We start from the raw sequence: 18755 nt of genomic DNA, 5'->3' as shown, positions 1-18755 counted from the left end.
TTCTCTAGGGGAAGGGTTTTTTTTTTTAAGATTTTATGTGTTTATTTTTAGAGAGGGAAGGGAAGGAGAAGGAGAGAGAGACAATGTGAGGTTGCTGGGGGCCATGGCCTGCAACCCAGGAATGTGCCCTGGCTGGGAATCAAACCTGCAATGCTTTGGTTCGCAGCCCGCGCTCAATCCACTGAGCTACGCCAGCCAGGGTCTCTGGGGGAAGGTTTTTAAGCCAGCCCTGGCTGCCACTCCCGTGCATCTAGGTTGACCTGCCTTCGAAAGACGGCCACCCTCGAGAAAGCACAGAATCTCACGATCCAGTCCCTGCCTTGCCTTCTCCCGCCTTTACGTAACCTTCCCGGCTTCCTTCCTTAATTGCAAAAGCATCAAAAACCTGCAAAGCTGTTATTCTCCGGAGCATCTGAGATCTTGCTCGTGGCACTTGTCCTTTGGGTTCAAATAAACCCTTATAAAAATTCTCTACAGGTTTGGACATTTTTCATGCCGACGTATGAAAGATAATTTATTAAAAAGTAAAACAATGTAGGTTGGGAGAGGAAAGGGTCAAGCAAGAAAGAAAAAAAAGGGAAACTCGTGGACAAGGACAGCAGTGCGGTGATTGTGGGGGGCAGGGTGGAGGTGGTAGAGGGTATGGGGGAATAAACGATAATGGAAAATACAATAAAGTAAGAAATGAAAAAAACAGAACAACATAGGTAACCATGACACTATTACTGCATCTAAAAAAGAACAATTCTTTGCTATTGTTGGATATACATTTTAGCCCAACTGAAAACCATACGTAAATACTTGCGTACACACATACACATACACTCCAACAACCATTTTCGGGCAGAAATTTACAGTGTTCTTGATGAACGCAACCTTTTTTTGAGCTTCCTATTTCAGTGACTAGAATACAGCCCCTATTTTCGCTGAATGGGTTAAGACTGGGGGTGGGCATTCATCATCATTTTTCCGGATGAGGACAAGGCTCGGAGAGTGGCTGAAAGCCTGGGCGCAATTGTAAAACGCATGTTTGGGAGCAGGACGGAGGTGTCGGAATCACACCTCGCCCGCTTCCCTGCTGGGTGACCCTGGGCAAGTTACCTAACCTCTCTGAACCTCAGTTTGCTCCCCCAGTAGCATAGGGCCTATTCAGAAGTTGAAGAGCTACGGCCAACAATTAGGCCACTACAATTAGGGATTTGAATGTAGGTTTCCCCGACTCCAAAGCCGGGTACTATGTTCACTGCACTTAAAAAAAAAAAAAATCGGAACACACACACGTGGCGGGACGGCGGGAAGTATCGCTTGTCCCGCTTCCTCCCTTCACCCCGCGACCCGGGTCTCACCCGCTCCAGGCCCGGACGGTCTGAGAATGCTGCGGCTGCAGGCGGACACAAGTCGCCCGAAGGTGACAGGCAGGGCCGAAGCCGCCACGGCCGCAGCCATCTTCCCTCAACCTTCACCGGAAGCGGAAGCGCTGCGAACCTGGTGCGTCGACGCACCGGTTCCGGCGGGGAACTTCTCCCCGCGCGGCGCCCGGACCTTGGCGGCTCCGGGCACGGGCCGGGCCGCGGCGATGGCCTCGGAGACGGTGGAGAGTTTCGTGACAAAGCAGTTGGACCTGCTGGAGCTCGAGAGAGAAGCGGAGGTCGAGGAGCGCAGGTAAGGCCGCTGGCCCGTCCTCTCGGGGTCGGTCCGGCAGTTCCCCCAGCGTTTATCTGCTCAGATGCGGGCGGACCCTCCGGGAGGCTGGGCCACCTCCAGAGGTGGAAACCGCGTCACCTCTCGGGGCAGCCCTTTCTGGTTCGGGACCCTCAAGAAACCCTTTCGTTTCTCGATCTGAAGTCCCCCTCCCAGGGCTCTCACTCGGAGGTCCTACGTCTGCCCCTAGTTGACCGCCAGCGCGTGCCCAGCCCTCTTCCTCTAGCGTCCACCTGCGTTTGCACCTGTTGTGTGCCAGGCCCCAGGGAGAGAGTGATTGACACTGGGACCCTGGGAATGAGGGGTAGACGGAAGCCCGAGCATTCCCTTCCAGCGTGACAAGTGGCAAATGCTAACGGCCGGGTGCGCGAAAGTGCTGTGGGAGCGTGGGGGTGGGGAGGAACACCCGACGGGGAGGGCGGGGGGTAAATGAAAGGTGGCTTCAGGGAGGACGCGGTGCCACAGCACCGCTTCAGGAAAACAGGGGCGAAGGCGGACCTGCAGGAGGAGCGGAGACACGGGCTTGTGTCTGAACTGGAGCAGTTAGTTCTGTGCTGAAACGCCAAGAGCGAGGGCACCTGCATCAGTGCCCGTCAGCCTCATGCCAGTCCTGCAAAGCACGATACTGTTCTTCTCCTTTTACGTCTAAGGAGGAGGCTGAGACAGTGAGGTTAAGGGGCTTGCCCAAGCTGACGCAGGTGGAGTAGCCCCTGATTCCGGAGTTTGCAGTCAGCCACTGTGCTGTATACGTCGATGGGATTTGTCTCAGGGGCTTGGATCATGGCCGTTAAGAGCTTTTGGAGAATCCCAGCGCCTTCATTTCTGGCCGTGGCACTCTGCAGACTACGGCTCTGAGCCTCAGTTACCGTATCTGTACAATGGGAACGTTCCCACCCCAGGGGTTTTCCGGGAGAGTGAAGTGATTCTCCTAGCAGTCAAGTGCTCGGTGCTGGGTGCGGAGTGAGCGCCCGTTGGAGGATAAACCGGCGCTGGGCCGGAAGGGGCCTTGCCGGAGAGCTCGTGTCAGCCCGGTGCGGAGGAAGGCGGAGCTGACATTCAGCAGGTTGGGGGGCAGGTGAATAGATTTGCACTTTGGGGGATCCCTTGGGCACTACTGATGCTGGCAACAGGAGGGGGTGAGCCCCGATGTCACGCAGTTGGGAAGCGCTGCTCCACCCAGGCTGTCAGGGACGTGGGCTTGAATCCAAATCAGGGCTCCGGAGGGGAGACGGAGAGGCCGAGCCAGGCCCTCGACGTACACGGCGTACACAGAGTACACGGCGTACATGGGAGGGGCCTGATGGGAGGAGGAGCCGACACGCTGGCTCCTGTTCGGTGCCCGCGCCCGCATCTTCATTTCCTCTCCCTCGGAGACTTCCCCTGCGCGCGGGTGGAAATGAAAACGGGTGAAGTACGAGTGCCCATGCCGACCGCCGGTGTCTTCCAGGGCCTGGCAGGAAGGGGTCTCTCTGAAAGAGCTCCAGAGCCGAGGCGTCTGTCTGCTGAAGCTGCAGCTGTCCAGCCAGCGGACCGGGCTGTACGGGCAGCTCCTGGCGACCTTGGAGCCCCGGAGGGGCACGTCCACCTGCGTGCTTCCCAGCAGCAGCCTTTCCTCCGGTAGGTGCATTTCTGGCGGGGGCGCGAACCGGATGCGATGGGCCTCAGGCTGTGGGGTTTGTTCTCGTAAAGACCGGGCTGCACACGTTGACACGGGGGAAGGGGGCCACGACCCGGGCCGATGGGGAGGACGCCGGCGCCTTTCAGAGTCCCAGGGGCAGGATCGGGTGTTTGCGCAGGTGGCCCGGAAGCTCCGGGCCCGCAGAGGTAGGAACGTGGGTTCAGTCGACGAGCCCGTGGAGGGAGTGACCGGTGGGAGCCTGATCAGCCGCCCGTGAGCGGGGAGTCAGAGGAAGTGGCGTTTATGCTGAAAAACAGCCAGGCGGGAGCTTGGTGGGTCGCTACAGCTGTCGATACATCCAGGTGGAGTTGTCATTTTTCACCTGACGAGCAGTATTAAGGCTCGGTGGCTTGGAGGTGTGCATTTGGGGACGCGGGGGTCCCAGGCAGGGCGCTCACGAGGCAGCCATGGTAGGAAGGGCTCCCCGTGGTGGCCCCGCACAGAACCCAACCTGTGCCCCAGGAGCACTGTTGCCACCTGATGTTTGTCGTTAGAAGCTAGGGAAGGCCCCTGGAAAGGTGGCTCATTTGGTTGGAGCATCGTTCCATACACCAAAAGGTCACAGGTTTGATTCCCTGTCAGGGCACATGGCTGGGTTGCAGGCCATGTCCCCAGTAGGGGGCGTGTGAGAGACAGCCACACATTTATGTTTCTCTTCCTCTCTTTCTTCCTCTCTTCTCCTCTTTATAAAAATAAATAAATAAATAAAAATCTTTAAAGAGAAAGAAAGTAACATTAGGATATTTGAGTATGCCGGGGTTTATCGTATGAAATAATTTACAGTCAGCTTTGTTCAGTGTTCGTGTGACCGAGTCTTCGTCTCACAGGCGATATCGTGGGTCTGTACGGTGAAGGCGGTCAGCTGGCCACCGGCGTCCTGACCCGGATCACCCAGAAGTCGGTCACGGTGGCCTTTGACCAGTCCAGTGATTTCCAGTTGAGCTCAGACCATGAGACCTCATACCGGCTGCTGAAGCTCGCCAATGATGTCACCTACAAGCGAATGAAAGCGTAAGGGTGGGACCGGGCCTCCCGTGTGACATTCTCCTTAGACCCGGCTCTCGGGGCCGGAGCTCATTCCTGCCGGACAGAGCCAGTGGGGCCTCCGGTTGGCCGGGGCCAGTCCGGGGGCCCCTCCGGAGCCGTGGGTGGGGTGTGGGGCCGGGCTCTGGCCCCCAGCTCCCGGCTGGTTTTCCCTGAGTCCCCCCCTCCTCTGCGTTTTCCCCCGCGGGCAGAGCGCTGATCGCGCTGAGGAAGCACCGGGCCGGCCCCGCGTCTGCGCTCATCGAGGTCCTCTTCGGCGACGCCGCCCCCAGCCCCGCCATGAGCATAGGTAAGATCCCTCGCCTTCTCCGGCCGGGTCAGAATCGCCTCGGAGAGGAGGGAGGCCCCCTCGACCCTGGGCCACTGTGGCCAGGGTTCGAGGACGCACAGGCAGCAGAAGAAACCGCCTTCGCTCCCCGCAAACGCCTGTGCGTGCGGCCTGCCTGCCTGCGCTGGGCTCCCCCTCCGGTGCCTGGGCCGGAGGAGGGGCTCCCTGCGTCCCCTCCGCACAGGCCCCCTTCGAGGCCCCATCCAGGCCCCTCCCAGCCAGGGCCTGGGAGGAGGGGACGGGGCAGCGGCCACGCTCCAGGCCCAGCCCCGTCCGTGTGCGCGAGAGCGTCCGTGTCTGGTCTGAAATGTCCCCTTCGGCCATTCCCTCAGCCTCCTCAGAGCGAGGGCAGCGGGTTTCTGACTGTGAGGGTGACGCGTGTCCGTCGTGGAGAATTTGGAAACACGGCCGCAGATGAGCCACTCAGAGCCCCGCCACTCTGCTCGCCTCCCAGATCCTTATGTCTGGCGGTCACGCCTTTTCCCACGCCCACGCACAGTGCGTCTCACGCCCGTGTGCACACGTGGGGTTTACTCGCTCCCTTTGGAGGCCCGATTGTGGCTGATGCCCGGGGGGAAAGGGGTGCACACGGGTGTGGATGGCGGGAAGCACACGGGCGCCTCCGCTCCTCCCCACGTCCTCCCGAGTCTGACTCGCCCCATCAGCCCCTGGGCTGTGCGGTGAGCGTCTCTGCCGGGCGGCACGCGGCGGGGTGGGCGCTGCGGGAGTGGGGCGCAGAGCACACGGAGCGAGCAGCGACCGGTCCTGAGAGACCCGGGCAGACACACGGGCCTGGGGCCTGCTGCTGCGTCTCCTGTCATTTGGTTGTGTCACTCCGTGGGCGCGTGTAAGGGACAATGTGGCAGGAACAAACGTGTTCCGAGAAACATGCACTGGAGGAGAGTCCGTTCCTCCGGAGCAGGAGTCGGCAGACCGCTCCGGGGACGGGGCGGACGGTCAGCGTCCCAGGCTCTGTGGCCGGGGCAGGCGGGGCTGGTCCCCTGCCGAGCGCCGCCCAGGGAGGCGGGCAGCAGGCTGGGTCTGGCCCGGTCCGCAGGCTGCCTGCCACTTCCTGCTCCCGAGAACTCCCTCGAGAGGAGGCAGGTTGATGCCGAGTGGCTGGGCGACTCCCGGGCGGGCCCCGCTCCTGACTCTGTCGCCCCTCCCGCAGAGGCGCCGGCCTTCTTCAACACCTCCCTGGACGCCTCCCAGCAGGAGGCGGTCTCGTTCGCGCTGTCGCAGAGGGAACTTGCCATCATCCACGGGCCCCCCGGCACTGGGAAGACCACCACCGTGGTGGAGATCGTCCTCCAGGCCGTGAAGCAGGGCCTCAAGGTGGGCTGGGGTCCCCCTCCCCTGCGGCGCTGACTGGCTCCGTCCCGCCACACCGGCCGGCTGCTGGCAGGCCCCAGGCGGCTGGGGCGGGACTGGTCCGAGCACTGTGGCGTTTTCTGGGCACGGTGGGCCCTTCTGATTCCCGGTGGCTGTGTGTGACTTGGGAGCGTGGGGCTGGCTGTGGAGACCGGCACCCTCGTTCCCTGAGGCCCGGAGCTGTGGTCGTGCACCCAGCCACGGGCCGGGATTCATCCGGTCAGCTCGCCGGCCGTGCGCGTGCTCCAAGTCAGAGCCGTGCTGGGCGTGCTGGGGCGTGGAGGAGACCAGGGCCTCCTGGGCCCGTGGAGGTGCAGGCTGGCGGGGGGTGAGGGCGACAGGTGGCTGCATGAATTGGGTGGGCAGGCGGGGTAGCCACCGTGGGGGCTCCGTCCTGGCTGTCACCGCTCACTGGCCTTTCTGGTGGCCAAATGGCCGTGTGTCCGCCTCTGCTGTCAGCGCGAGTCTCTGTGGGTTCCAAGCGTGGGGAGGGCTTTAAAGAGACCCTCTGGTCCGTAAACGTTGGATGATGAAAATCGGGAGAGTAATGCTCAGTGTTCGTAGGTCACGTGCCCTGGGTGCTTTCAATAGACCAGGCGCCCCTCGGGGTGCTCCCAGGTGCCCCCTTGTTTGGTGCTCACAGAGCGCAGGGTGCCGGGTGCCCCAGTCTGCAGAGGGGGCAGAGGAGAGAGGCCCGTGCCCGGTCCCTCAGCGGCGAGGGGCAGAGCTGGGGTCTGTGCCTGGGCGGACACTGCCCGCCTGGACTCCGAGCTCCGGCCTTCGAGCAGAGCTGCTGCCGCTGCTTCCAGCCGCAGGGACCCCTGGCACCCGGTTACTGAACGGGGTCCCGAGGTTCCCTGCGAGCGAGGGTCGTGGCCCGGGCGTTTGCGGCCCGGAGAGGACGACCTCCCGGCAGAAGCAGATTTGGGGGTGTGCCTGACTGCCTTCTGTCTCAGTGCGTCTGAGAGAGGACGCCCCAAGTTCGTGGGCGGGCACACCCCCGCCTGTGGCCATCTGGAGGGGAGGGCGATGCTGGACATGAGGAGGGTGGGCCGTGGCCCCCGTTCTTGACATTGACCCGAACAGGGCCCCCCCCCTCCTGTGCTGGCTGCCAGGGCTCCCAGTGGCCGGGCTGCAGCTGTGGGAGCACGACTGAGCCCGTGCAAGCCCTGCCCTGGGCCGCCCGGTCAGGCGGCAGAGCCACGGGGCCGGTGACGAGACGATGTCCTGGCTGGTTATTTCTGGGCACCGGGCCCCTCCCTCTGCGGTCACTAGTCCCTCAGCGTTTCCGGGGCCCTGGAGCTTAGGAGGCTCGTGAGCCCCGAGTTCCGGGCGTCCGGACACCGTGACGGTTCACGGCGACGTGTGGCCTGCAGACCGTCACCCGCCCCTGCAGCTGCGGGTGTGCTCCCGCGGACACCGGAGCGGCTCCCTGAACGCGGACCCGCCTGACCCGCTCCCCGCTCCCGCAGGTCCTGTGCTGCGCGCCCTCCAACGTGGCCGTGGACAACCTGGTGGAGGCCCTGGCCCGGTGCGGGCGGCGGGTGCTGCGCCTCGGGCACCCGGCCCGGCTCCTGGAGTCCATCCAGCAGCACTGCCTGGACGCGGCGCTGGCCCGCGGCGACGGCGCCCAGATCGTGGCGGACATCAGACGGGACATCGACCAGGTCTCTGTATGTGTCTCTCGGCCTGCCCGCCGCCTGGGGGTGGGGGAGGGGGCTCTGACCCGTGGGCGTTTCTGGGACTGACTTGCACCGGCCGTGCCCCTCCTGCCGCTCGCGGCCTCCCTGGCTCTCAGGGTCCTGGGGGCGGGGAGGGGGGGCTGCCCCTGCGCTCAGCGTTCCGTCGGGACTCAGCTGTCTTCCGGGCAGTGTCACGAGCAGGCGAGGGTTTGTGTGGGAGAAAACACGGTCCTTGTGTGTCCCTTCTGTCTGGTCGTGTTGTCCGGACACTCTTGGTAAAAGTGAAAAGGAAAAAAAAGCCTGAAAACAAAACCACAGAGACGGCCCGTCCTGCCCTGTGTGCGCCACCCCCATCTGCGGTCTCTCCGCGGCGTGCCGGCTCCTCGGTGCACTGGCGCCCGGGGCCGGTGCTGTGCGTCTGCCTTCCCGTGGGGCGCGTGGGGGCGGGGTCTGCGTGTGTTCCCCAGCATCAGAGGTGGCGGTGTGGGACCATGCGGTCGCGTCAGTGTGCTGTCATGGATGGGGAGGAGCCCCGCTCCCGCGCCGCTCCAGCAGCGCTTTTGGGGTGTCAGTCCCAAGAGTGAGGTGCGGTGACGCCACCTGTCCCCGCGGGGGGCGCCTGCCCCCCAGGGCAGGGCCCACGTGGGGGATAGTGTCGTCTCTGCGAGTGTGGGACTACGTCGGCATCCCAGGAGCCTCGTAAAGTCTCTCCAGGCTCCTGACAAACGCGGAGCGAGGAGCTAAGCTCAGCCTCTCTGGTCTGGGAAGGACCAGAGCCCACTTCCTGGGGCGGGCGGGCGGTGGGCGGTGGGCTGGGCCCGCACTCCGGCCTCTTCTGAGAGCAGCCCCGGCCACCCCTCATTGGGCCGGCGGCGGTGGCTCTGAGGCCAGGCGGGGTGCCAGGTGCTCTGTCGCCCGTGTGCATCTGCTGCTCCTTGAAGAAAGGTCCAGACTCGCAGCGCCTTTTTTTTTTTTTTTTTAAGAATTTGGATTTTTTTTTTTTTCAAGATTTTTATTTATTTATTTTTAGAGAGGGAAGGGAGGGAGAAAGAGAGAGAGAAACATCAATGTGCGGTTGCTGGGGGTTATGGCCTGCAACCCAGGCATGTGCCCTGACTGGGGATCGAACCTGCGACACTTTGGTTCGCAGCCCGCGCTCAATCCACTGAGCTACGCCAGCCAGGGCTCTTAGTACCTTTTAAGGGACAGGCTGAATCGGACCGAGTGGTTGCACGCAAACGCGCTCCATGAACGAGAGAGAGCGGAGGGTGCGACCGCGCGACCCCGACTGCACCCGGTCTCGTCTGCTCCCCGGAGCCATGCACGGTCGGGCCGGTTGGTGCTCGGACGGGGGAGCTAGACACGCGCTGAGCTGTGTCCAAGTTGTATCATCTCCGATCCCCTTGGCAGGTGAAGATGAAGAAGACCCAGGACAAGAGAGAGAGAAGCAGCCTCCGGAGCGAAGCCCAGCTGCTGAGGAAGGAGCTGAGGGGGCGGGAGGAGGCCGCCACGCTGCAGAGCCTGCGGGCGGCGGACGTGATCCTGGCCACGAACACGGGTGAGGGCCCCCCCGGCCCCCCGAGGTTCCCTGGAAGCGTTCGTGTGGAGTTCACAGCATGAACCTCCTGGGCGTGCAGTTTCCTGCGTGGGCGGGGGTGGGGCGGTAACTACAGGTCGGTTTCCCTCAGGGACACGGGGGTGCCCAGGCCGTCTCTCCCGAGCGGACGTGCACGCCGGGAGGACTTCATCTGTTCCACCCAGTGGTCGGGTGGGTGGGCGCGAAGTTGTTCAAGACCCCCTGGGACTCGCCCGGAGCTCCAGGGGGAGGGGCCTGTGCCTGGCCTGGGGGGGTCGGATCCACGGAGGCTCTGTCTCTGGGGCGGGCCCACCGGTTAGCTGCTCTGGAGACACCGGGAGGGGAGTGCGTCCCCTGCTGGGTTCAGAGCGTGAGGCGGGACCAGCCCTCGGAGAGGAGACAGCCTCCAGGGGATGCGGGGTGGCAGCCCCCCTGCGGCCCCCCACTGGGCCCCACGCAAACACTGGTGGGGAGGCAGGGACCGCGGACTTTCTCACGTCCGTGCCAAGGTCCCACGTTTGGCGCACACGCAGTCTGAACGCGAGGCCGGGGGTGGGGCCGCCGGCTCACAGTGACCGCCGCGGCTCCGGCCCGGCCAGCGCCGCCCGTCGTAAAGACCGTGGCTCCGCCCCCACCAGGCGCGTCCCCCGACGGCCCCCTGAAGCTGCTGCCCGAGGACTACTTCGACCTGGTGGTCATCGACGAGTGCGCCCAGGCCCTGGAGGCCGGCTGCTGGGTGCCCCTGCTGAGGGCCGGCAAGTGCGTCCTCGCCGGCGACCACAAGCAGCTGCCCCCCACCGTCGTCTCTCCCAGGTAAGGCCCCGCGTCCGGCACCCCCGTGCTCTGTCCCTTGAGGGCCGGCCGGGAGGTCAGGGGTCGTCGGGTCGCATCCGTCTCAGCGGCCGAGCGTCTGGGCTGCGCTCTGCTGCGCCTGCTGGATGGAAGGGCCCCAGTGGGTCGCGGGGCCCACGTGCCCGGGCTGCGCTGGCCGCCCCGGGGTCAGATCCCAAGGCCCGGGCTGTGGGCCCGTCCTCCCCTGGGCGCTCGGGAGTGACTCGGCACGGGCCGCCCTGCCCCCGTGGGGACAGTGTCCCAGCACCGTGACCAGGCACAGACTCCCTCCGGGTGGGGGGACCTGCTGCCACCCCTGGGACAGGCCCCCGGGGGACCACCCTTGGTCTCTGCCACGTCCCCTGACCGGGGACCCCTCCCCGTCTGCAGCACCAGCCACAGGCTCCCCTCCGCTCCCTTCACGGCGTCCTCTCTGACCCTGACCCTGTGCCCCCTCTGGTCAGACCCCCGTGAGGACATGGGGCCGAGGCAGCTCCCGTGTCAGACCCTTAACTGTGTCTCACCCACCAAGTCCCCGCTGTCACGTACCCGCAGTCCTGGGGGAGGACGCGGGCGTCTTTGGGGGCCGCTGTTCAGCCAGCTGCCCCCGTAGTTTTCGGTCAGAACTGGGGTCGGAGTCCGGTCTGTGGTCCGAGCCCAGCCTCCCTCCCCGGGCCCTGGTCTCGGGTGGGACGTGGGGGGCGGGGGGAGCGCGGCCTCCCTCCCAGCTCCCCTCCCCCCCTCGCTGCAGGGCCGCGCAGGAGGGCCTGTCGCTGAGCCTGATGGAGCGCCTGGCTGGGCGGTGCGGCGCCGACGTGCTGCGGACGCTGACGGTGCAGTACCGCATGCACCGGGCCATCGCGCAGTGGGCCTCCGAGGCCCTGTACGAGGGGCGGCTCACGGCCCACCCGTCCGTGGCCGAGCGCCTCCTGCGGTGAGTGACGGGGCTGCGTCCCCGGGTCCCGACCCGGCCCCCGCGCCCCTGCGGGGTCTGCACAGGGGTTAGAGGGGGCGTCGCCTCGGGGAGCAGTTTTCTGCAAGGGAGGGTGGACTCTCCCTGGAGAGCTGGGTTCGGGTGCCTCCCGCCCCCGAGCCGCCTGGGTGGTGCCCCGCACTCCTGCGGGGTGGGGGTCGCCCTGCGGGGAGGGGGGCAAGGGCCGGTGCTGCTTCTGGGGCCTCCACTCCGGGGCCTCTCACAGCCCAGCTCACCTGTGCGCAGGGACCTCCCGGGGGTGGTGGCCACCGAGGAGACGGGCCTCCCCCTGCTGCTGGTGGACACGGCCGGCTGCGGGCTGTCCGAGCTGGAGCAGGAGGACGACCAGTCCCGAGGCAACCCCGGTGAGCGCGGGGGCGGGGGCGGCTTCTCTGCGTGGACGGCCCCTGGCTGCTCCTTACGCACGCAGGCCCCTCAAAGTGGCCGGCCTGCGGGCCGAGTCGAGGGGAGGGTGCGGGGCACGGCGGGGGGCACAGCTCCGAGGACCCACGGGTGGTCTCCAGCCGAGGGCCCCGGGGCCCGAGCTCAGTGGACGCCGCTCTCCGCCAGCCGGCAGCACCCACCGGGGGCTATGTGCGGGAGGGGCTCTGTCTCCTCGTCTGAGCGGAGGGCCCTGCCCTGCCTGGGTGGCCCGGGGACTGGGTTCCTTGCTCAGCCGCAGGCCCTTGGTGCGGCCCACCCCCAGGCGCCCCTCGGGGAGGACTCGCGGCCCCGCGTGCTCTGGAAGGGGGCTCACTGTTTCCGGAGACGGTGGCGGGCTGGGTGTCCTCTGCTGCGCTGGCCGGATCTGGCCGCCCTCCAGCGCAGGCATGCGCTCCCAGGACGCCGTCGGGCCAGCCGATCGAGCCCCTTGTCCTGGAGCCCCTTGTTTCTGTCTCCCACAGGTGAGGTGCGCCTGGTCAGTCTGCACATCCAGGCCCTGGTGGACGCTGGCGTCCGGGCGAGTGACATTGGGGTCATCACGCCGTACAACCTGCAGGTGCGAGAGCCCCCCCCTTCCCCCTGCCGCCCATGTGTGTCAGCGGGCCCTACCTCCCCCCCGGGTGGAGGGAGGGCCGTGCGTCGGTCCTTCTGACCGAGAACTCGGGGGTGGTGTGGACCACAACACAGCCGGATTTGGGCTCAGACGACGTCAGCAGGGGCTTCCGTCGGTTGGTCTGTCCATCCGTCCGTCTCATTGCTCTGCCGTCCTCCACCCACCTGACCTCCCCACCTGGGCCCTGGTGTTGGCTTCCATTTCCAGCAGCCCCCCCACGCCTCCCCCCCACTGCTGTGGCCCTGACAGCCACACGCTGCTGTCGTCCTGCTGTCATCCACACACAGGCCGCCCCGGGGAACAGCGGTCCTCTGACGGCACGTCCCCAGGAATCTCGGGGTTCGGTCCCGTGGGTCTGGCTCGGTGGTCCCCCTCCCTGAGCCAGCCACTGTGGCTAGGAGCTGGGTGCTGGCCCAGCTGGGCTTCCCGGGGGCTGCCGTGGACAGCGGGGCGTGGGCGGCCTCTGCAGGAGGTGCGGGTGGCGGGTTAGCAGGGGCAGCGGATGGCTGTTCCCTTATTTCCTCGAGTCCTCTGCCCGCGAGTCTCTGTGCCTCTGGGGCACAGCTGTGTCGTCCCCCCCCGCCACCCCGTAGGAAAACCCTCCTGCTTCAGAGCCTCAAGGGGCCTGCCGGCCAGCGGCCACCCTCCCTGCTCGGGGGGCGTCCCGCACGGGGCTGTCTTAGGCTGGTGGCCGTGCTGAGGCCCGGCTTTGCCTGGCGTTCCAGGTGGACCTGCTCCGGCAGAGCCTCTCGCACAGGCACCCTGAGCTGGAGATCAAGTCCGTGGATGGCTTCCAAGGCCGCGAGAAGGAGGCCGTGGTCCTGTCCTTGGTCAGGTCCAACCGGAAGGGTAGGGAGCGCTCGCTCACTGGCGTGCTGGCGGGGAGGGCCGGGTCTCTGCAGGGGGCTGCACCAGTCACTGGGGGTGCGGTCTCGGAACCCAGGCTGTCCTCGTGAGCTCCCTGTGCGGTGGAGGGCCGCAGTGCGCTGTGGCGAGGCGTCCGATAGGAGTGCACCCTGGGGTTGGGGGGCGGTGGCCAGCGAGTGCGGCCGGAGGGGCCAGCGCCAGTGGGGGCGGGGAGCCAGGGCAGCCCGGACGCCCTGTGGGGGCAGTGGGGCCCCCAAAACCCAGAAGAGTTCGTCCTCTGGCCTGAAGGCCTGCGCAGCCTCGGGGCGTGGCGTCCGTGACAGCAGAGCTCGTGGGCGGTCCCTGTGGTGAGAGCGGCCGCGACCCACAGACGGTTTCCCGTTGGTGGGCTTGGAGTGGGTTTTCAGTGGAAGGCGGGAAACCACGCCCGTGTCCGCCCCCCGGCCCTGGGCTGTGTCGCTGTGTCCCAGGTCCGGGCTCAGGGAGAGGAAGCCCCTGCCCACTTGGGAGCGACTAACAGTGTGCCAGCTGCCGGGACCCAAGCCGGGTGCTGTCCCACGTCCCGCCGAGCCGCAGGGTGCCGGCAGGGCGTCTGAGCATCCTCAGCGTCCCCATGGGGCCTCGGGCGCGAGTGAGGCGGGGGGGGTGCGTCCCCAGGGGGTGGAGACGGAGCCACGGACAGCGGCCAGCCTGGAGCCGGTCCTTCTGCGGGGGGGGGTGGCCGCCTCTGCTCAGGGCAGGAGAGGGGCTTCCTGCCCGGCCCCCGTCTCATCTCTGCCCGCCCACTCGGCCCCCCGTCTGTAGGTGATGTGGGCTTCCTGGCCGAGGACCGGAGGATCAACGTCGCCGTCACCCGCGCCCGGCGCCACGTTGCCGTCGTCTGCGACTCGCGCACCGTCAGCAGCCACGCCTTCCTGAAGGCCCTGGTGGACCACTTCGCCGCGCACGGCGAGGTGCGCTCCGCCTTCGAGTACCTGGACGACATCGTCCCCGAGAACTACTCCCACGAGGGTTCGCAGGGCCCGGCGGGCTTGAAGCCCCAGGGCTCTGCCGCGCCCGCCACGGGGCCTGGGGGCGGGCGGCCCGATGGGGCCCGGGCGGCCAGAGTGGCTGCCGGGCCGGCCCGGAAGACGAGGGGCGGGAAGCCCCGGGGCTCCGAGGCCCGCTGCTCCCAGCCCAACCTCAACGGAGGCGGCCCAGAGGGGCCGGAGGGCGGAGACGGCGCAGACCCCTTCAGGGCTGCGATAGCGGAGTTTGTGGCGAGTGAGCGCGCGCAGCTGGAGTTTCCCGCCTCCCTGAGCTCCCGCGACAGGATGCGCGTCCACCAGATCGCCGAGGAGTACGGACTGCGGCACGACAGCACCGGGGAGGGGCGGGGCCGGTACGTCACCGTGAGCAGGAGGGCCACGCCCACCACGCCTGCCACACCGTCTGCGTCTGCCGCCCCGGCCACGCCCACCACGCCTGCCACACCGTCTGCGTCTGCCGCCCCGGCCGCGCCTGCCACCGCGGCCACACCAGCTCCCCCGCCCCGGCCCGGACTGACGGCAAAGCCCCTCTCCGACCCGAGCCCCCCAGCCCTGTGCGGGTGGAGCCCCCCGCCAGGGAGCCGAGCGGCCTGGACCTGAGGGCCGTGCACCTGGAGAGGCTGCAGAGGGAGAGGGCCCGGCAGGAGCGGCAGGCCGAGGGGCGGCCGCAGGCCGCGGGCTCGGGGCCGCGCAAGCTCCCGGAAAAGAAAAAGAAAAAAGATGCGAAAGGTTAGTGGGGCCGACGGAGGAGAGCGCAGGCGTGGGGTCCCTGTCATGGGACGGCCGCCCACCGCAGACCCGCCCGGCACCCTCAGAAAGAAGTGGGACTTTCTCCGCGCGGTGCCCCGATCTCTGCGTGTTGTGCCTCGTGGCCTTGGAGTGAGCGCCCCCCCACCAGAGGGTGGTGACCGGGCACGGTGACCGCGAGTCCCCAGGGCCGCCTCCTGCAGGTCCTGGCGGGGCAGGGAGCACACTTACCATGGGGACGGGGGCGGGGCTGGCGGGACAGACAGGTGGGTCGCCGGTGTCCTCTGGGTGGTGGGGGCGCGGACCAGCCCTTGCCGTGGCACCAGTGCTCCTGACTTGGGCCCGGGGTGGGCGCGAGCTCCGTCGGGGCGGCCGCAGCCCACGTTTTCTGGGGACTCTGGGCGAGCAGCTCCCCTCCCCCTCCCCTCAGGTGCGGGTGTGCTGTGTGGGCTCTGGGGCCGGCCGAGGCCAGTCCTCGGCGTCGGTGAGCGGCCACCGTGTGCCAGGCCTCGAGCCGGTGAGCGGACGGGCGCCGCCCGCCCCCCAGGGACTGACGGCTGGCAGAGCAAAGACGCTAGACGCCCGAAACCGTGCTGGGGACAGGGTAGACGCCCCGGGGGGGCAGGTGGCAGGGGGGCCGTGCCGGGCGGCCACTCTGCCTGGGCGCCAAGCACCCGGGGTGCCCGCCGAGGCGTGTGGTCGGGGAAGCACCCTCCTGTGCCTGCACCCGAGTCTGCACGCGTCCGCGCGTGTGTGTCCTGCGGAAGTGCAACCACGGGTAGCTCTGCGTCTCTTTCCCGCCCGAGAGCACCTTGCTGTGCCCTGGAGAGGTTTCCTCGGGGCTGCTAGAAGCACCGCGACCCTCGGCGTTGCGCGCGAGCGCGCCGTGGCTCGCCGGAGGGACCGCCACCCTGGGGGGCAGCGGGCCGGATGGTTCCGGCTTCGTCCTCACAGCCGGCGCCGAGAGGAGTGTCCTGCTGGCGGAGTGGTTTCCGGGGTAAAGGGGCCGACCTCCCACGCGCTGCAGGGGCTGGGGCCGCGCCGCCCCCTGCTGGCGGGGCCTGGGACTGGCTCTGAGGGGGGCGTACCGGGCACGGCCGAGCCCGAGTTCGCCCGCTCGCCTGGACCTGGAAGGCAGGGCGGACGTGGGCCCAGCGGCGGGCGTCCCGTCCGACCCTGTTCCTCCTGCTTGAGCGGCGTCACCCTCCCCCAGGACCCTCGGCCCCCGGTCTGCCCGCCACGGAGGACTTCGACGCCCTGGTCTCTGCTGCCGTGAGAGCTGACAACACCTGTGGCTTCGCCAAGTGCTCGGCCAGCGTCATGACCCTGGGCCAGCTCTGCCCGCACTGTGTCCGCCGCTACTGCCTCGGCCACTGCCTGCCTGAGGTACGCCGGCCGCGCCCGGGGCCTGGGCGGCGGGAGGGGCCGGGGCTCTGGCTCCGGGCTCCGGGGCCTGGGCAGACGTCCTCCAGACGGGACCGGTAGCTGGCCACGAGCTGGAAGTGTCTCCAGGGGTGTTTTCGGAGCCCACCAGGGCAGAAGTAGGAGAAATGCCACATGTGCTCACGACAGCCATGTGGGTGGGAATTCTGGGGGTTTGTTCAGGGCCCCCGGGTTCTGTGAGTGGGGCAGGTGGGGCAGACGGGGCCCCTGGGCCGCCCTCTGAAACGGGCTGGCAGCTGCCCGCTCCTTCCTTCGCTCCTTGAGTTCGTGTCCGCGGGCACCTCCTCTGCCAGGAGTGGGGACCGGGGACCAGAACAGGCTTCGTCTCTGCCCCAGGGGCCCTGGGCCTGGTGCGGGATCAGATTAAGAGACCAGCATGTGGCACCATGCAGTGGGGGTCCTGGGGGCCAAGGTGGCGGCTTCCAAGGCAGTGACGCTGGGGCGGAGACCTCACAGAGAGAGGGTGGTGCGTCCAGGGGGCCCTGCTGGGACACCCCGGGTCTGGAGTCGCAGCTGCTTGCCACTGGGGGCTCTGCCCCGTCGGACCCCAGAAAGTGTCTCCCGAGTGAGGGAGCTTCCCCTCTGCCCACCCCTCTCCACGTCCACGCTGTTGGGACGGTGGGTAGGGTTTTGGAAGGGTCTGTGGGGTGTTTGACAGCCGTCACACCCAAGTTTGGGTGGCCAGGGTTTGAGGGGCTGGACCCCTGAGTGCTTCTGACGGAGTCCCCGCTCCTTGTGCCGCCGGCCAGTGGCCCGGCAGGAAGGCCAGCGCAGCCTCTGTCGGACGGGAAACTCCGGCTGCGGTAGGGCTGCGGGGCCCCCTGCTGTCTGTCTGCTCTGGGACCTTAGCGGGTCCCAAATGGGGTGCCTAGCAGCCCCTGGGGGCACCCACCCTTGTGCAGTGAGGACGCACGGCTGTGGTGACAGGCCTGTGGGTTCGGGGGCTCCTCCGCCTTCCGGGAGGGGCCCGTGCACCCTGCCTACTGCCGTCTGTGGTGCCGGCACCCGGTGGCCCTTCGTTTCCCCTTCAGGCCCCCCCCCCGCCCCCGCCCCCCCGACAGTCGGGAGGAGCGAGGCCCGAGTCTCCCTGGAACAGTGCGGGATGGACAGACTCCCGCCCACGGTGGACACGCACCAGCTGGCGTGTACTTGGGAATGCCGGCCACGGGCCTGGCGTGGGCGTGCGGGAGCGAGGACCGAGTTCTGCCCGGAGGGGATTATAATCCTGTGTTGGGTGCCTTTCGCTTTGTAAACGCAGCCATGGGGGGGCCTGGCCCGCGTATCCTGTGCAAAACTGACGCCCCGTCAGGGAGGCTGGGGCGAGGGCATGGGTGCGGGGCAGGGAGCCTGCAGGTGAGGGGTTGTTTACGTGCAGGAGAGGACGGCCCCTCGGAGCTGCTCAAGCTGGGGGGTCGTGGTCCCCGAGCCCCCCGATGGGCCGGACTGCAGGGCTGTGTCCCCACGTCCCCCCTCGGCCGCCCTGACTCCCGTGTCCCCCCCAGATCCACGGCTGCGGGGAGCGGGCTCGCGCCCAGGCCCGGCAGAGAGTCAGCCGGGAGGGGGTCCTGCACGCCGGCAGTGGGACCAAGGACAGGTCCCTGGACCCCACCAAGAGGGCGCAGCTGCAGCGGAAGCTGGACAAGAAGCTGGACGAGCTGACTGGCCAGAGGAGGAGCAAGCGGAAGGGGAAGGAGAAGTGACCCAGGGCCCTGCCCTGCGGCCTCCAGGCCTGGTTCCCCAGCAGACGGGCGGGGGCAGCGGGCCGCCCCCGGGTGCTTCTGCTCCTTGCGGCCGCGCTCGGTGCCCATGGGAGCCAGCCGGTCCAAGCCAGCCTGCACCGCCTCTGCCGGGGCTCCGTGCCACGTGGGGCCTGTTGGGGGAAGGGTGGGCTTCAGGGCCGGGAGAAGCCGGTGGGGGTGGGACGGGGTGGGCCGGCAGTGCCTGTTGGCCTCTCTCAGGGTCCGGTGCCGGGGGTGGCCGGGGAATGCTGTGACCCTCCCCACTCCCGCCCCAGACCGTCCCCCAGGCCCCCCCTTCCCTCCCAGTCAACCCCGAGATTCCAGCGCCTGAATTCCTGCTGCCACGAGGGACGGGAGGGCCCTGTTCCCTTGGAGATGTGCCCAGGCCTGTCCACTGTCTAGGGCCGGCCGGCCGGCCTCAGGCCCTTCAGGGCGAGACAGGGCTCACGTGCTGGGTGCCGGCACCGCTGGGCACTGCGCCTGTGTGTGTCCCTGGTGGCCGGCTCGCCCTCTGCTGGAGCTGCTGTCGGCTGCCCCAGTGGCTGCGGTGACCCCACCCTGACACCCCCCCCCCCACCCGCAGGGCAGCAGGTGCTGCTGTGAAGTCAGGGGTCACGCTGGGGTGTGGCTCCCGAAGGCCCCCGCGGGGCCCGTCCTTGGCGCTGGGGTTGGGGTTGGTGTTGGTGCCGG

At 67.4% G+C, this 18755-nt stretch overlaps 1 protein-coding gene across 1 annotated transcript; it reads left to right on the top strand.

Annotated features, from left to right (window-relative positions):
- Nucleotides 1–1352: 1352 nt before the first annotated feature.
- Nucleotides 1353–18231, top strand: IGHMBP2 (immunoglobulin mu DNA binding protein 2). The gene is made up of 16 exons (XM_045855137.1): nucleotides 1353–1662; nucleotides 3149–3318; nucleotides 4207–4390; nucleotides 4615–4712; nucleotides 5923–6086; nucleotides 7595–7795; nucleotides 9215–9362; nucleotides 10019–10193; nucleotides 10963–11145; nucleotides 11431–11549; nucleotides 12090–12184; nucleotides 12967–13090; nucleotides 13913–14543; nucleotides 14630–14865; nucleotides 16097–16269; nucleotides 17829–18231. Exons 1-16 carry the CDS (start codon nucleotides 1373–1375, stop codon nucleotides 18024–18026), a joined length of 3189 nt encoding a protein of 1062 aa, XP_045711093.1. The 5' UTR covers nucleotides 1353–1372; the 3' UTR covers nucleotides 18027–18231.
- Nucleotides 18232–18755: the final 524 nt, after the last annotated feature.

This window comes from Phyllostomus hastatus, unplaced genomic scaffold, assembly GCF_019186645.2.
Source record: "Phyllostomus hastatus isolate PE091 unplaced genomic scaffold, TTU_PhHast_1.1 phas_scaffold_11, whole genome shotgun sequence".
Taxonomy (NCBI): Eukaryota; Metazoa; Chordata; class Mammalia; order Chiroptera; family Phyllostomidae; genus Phyllostomus; species Phyllostomus hastatus.
This window is presented reverse-complemented; position numbering and strand designations above follow the sequence as displayed.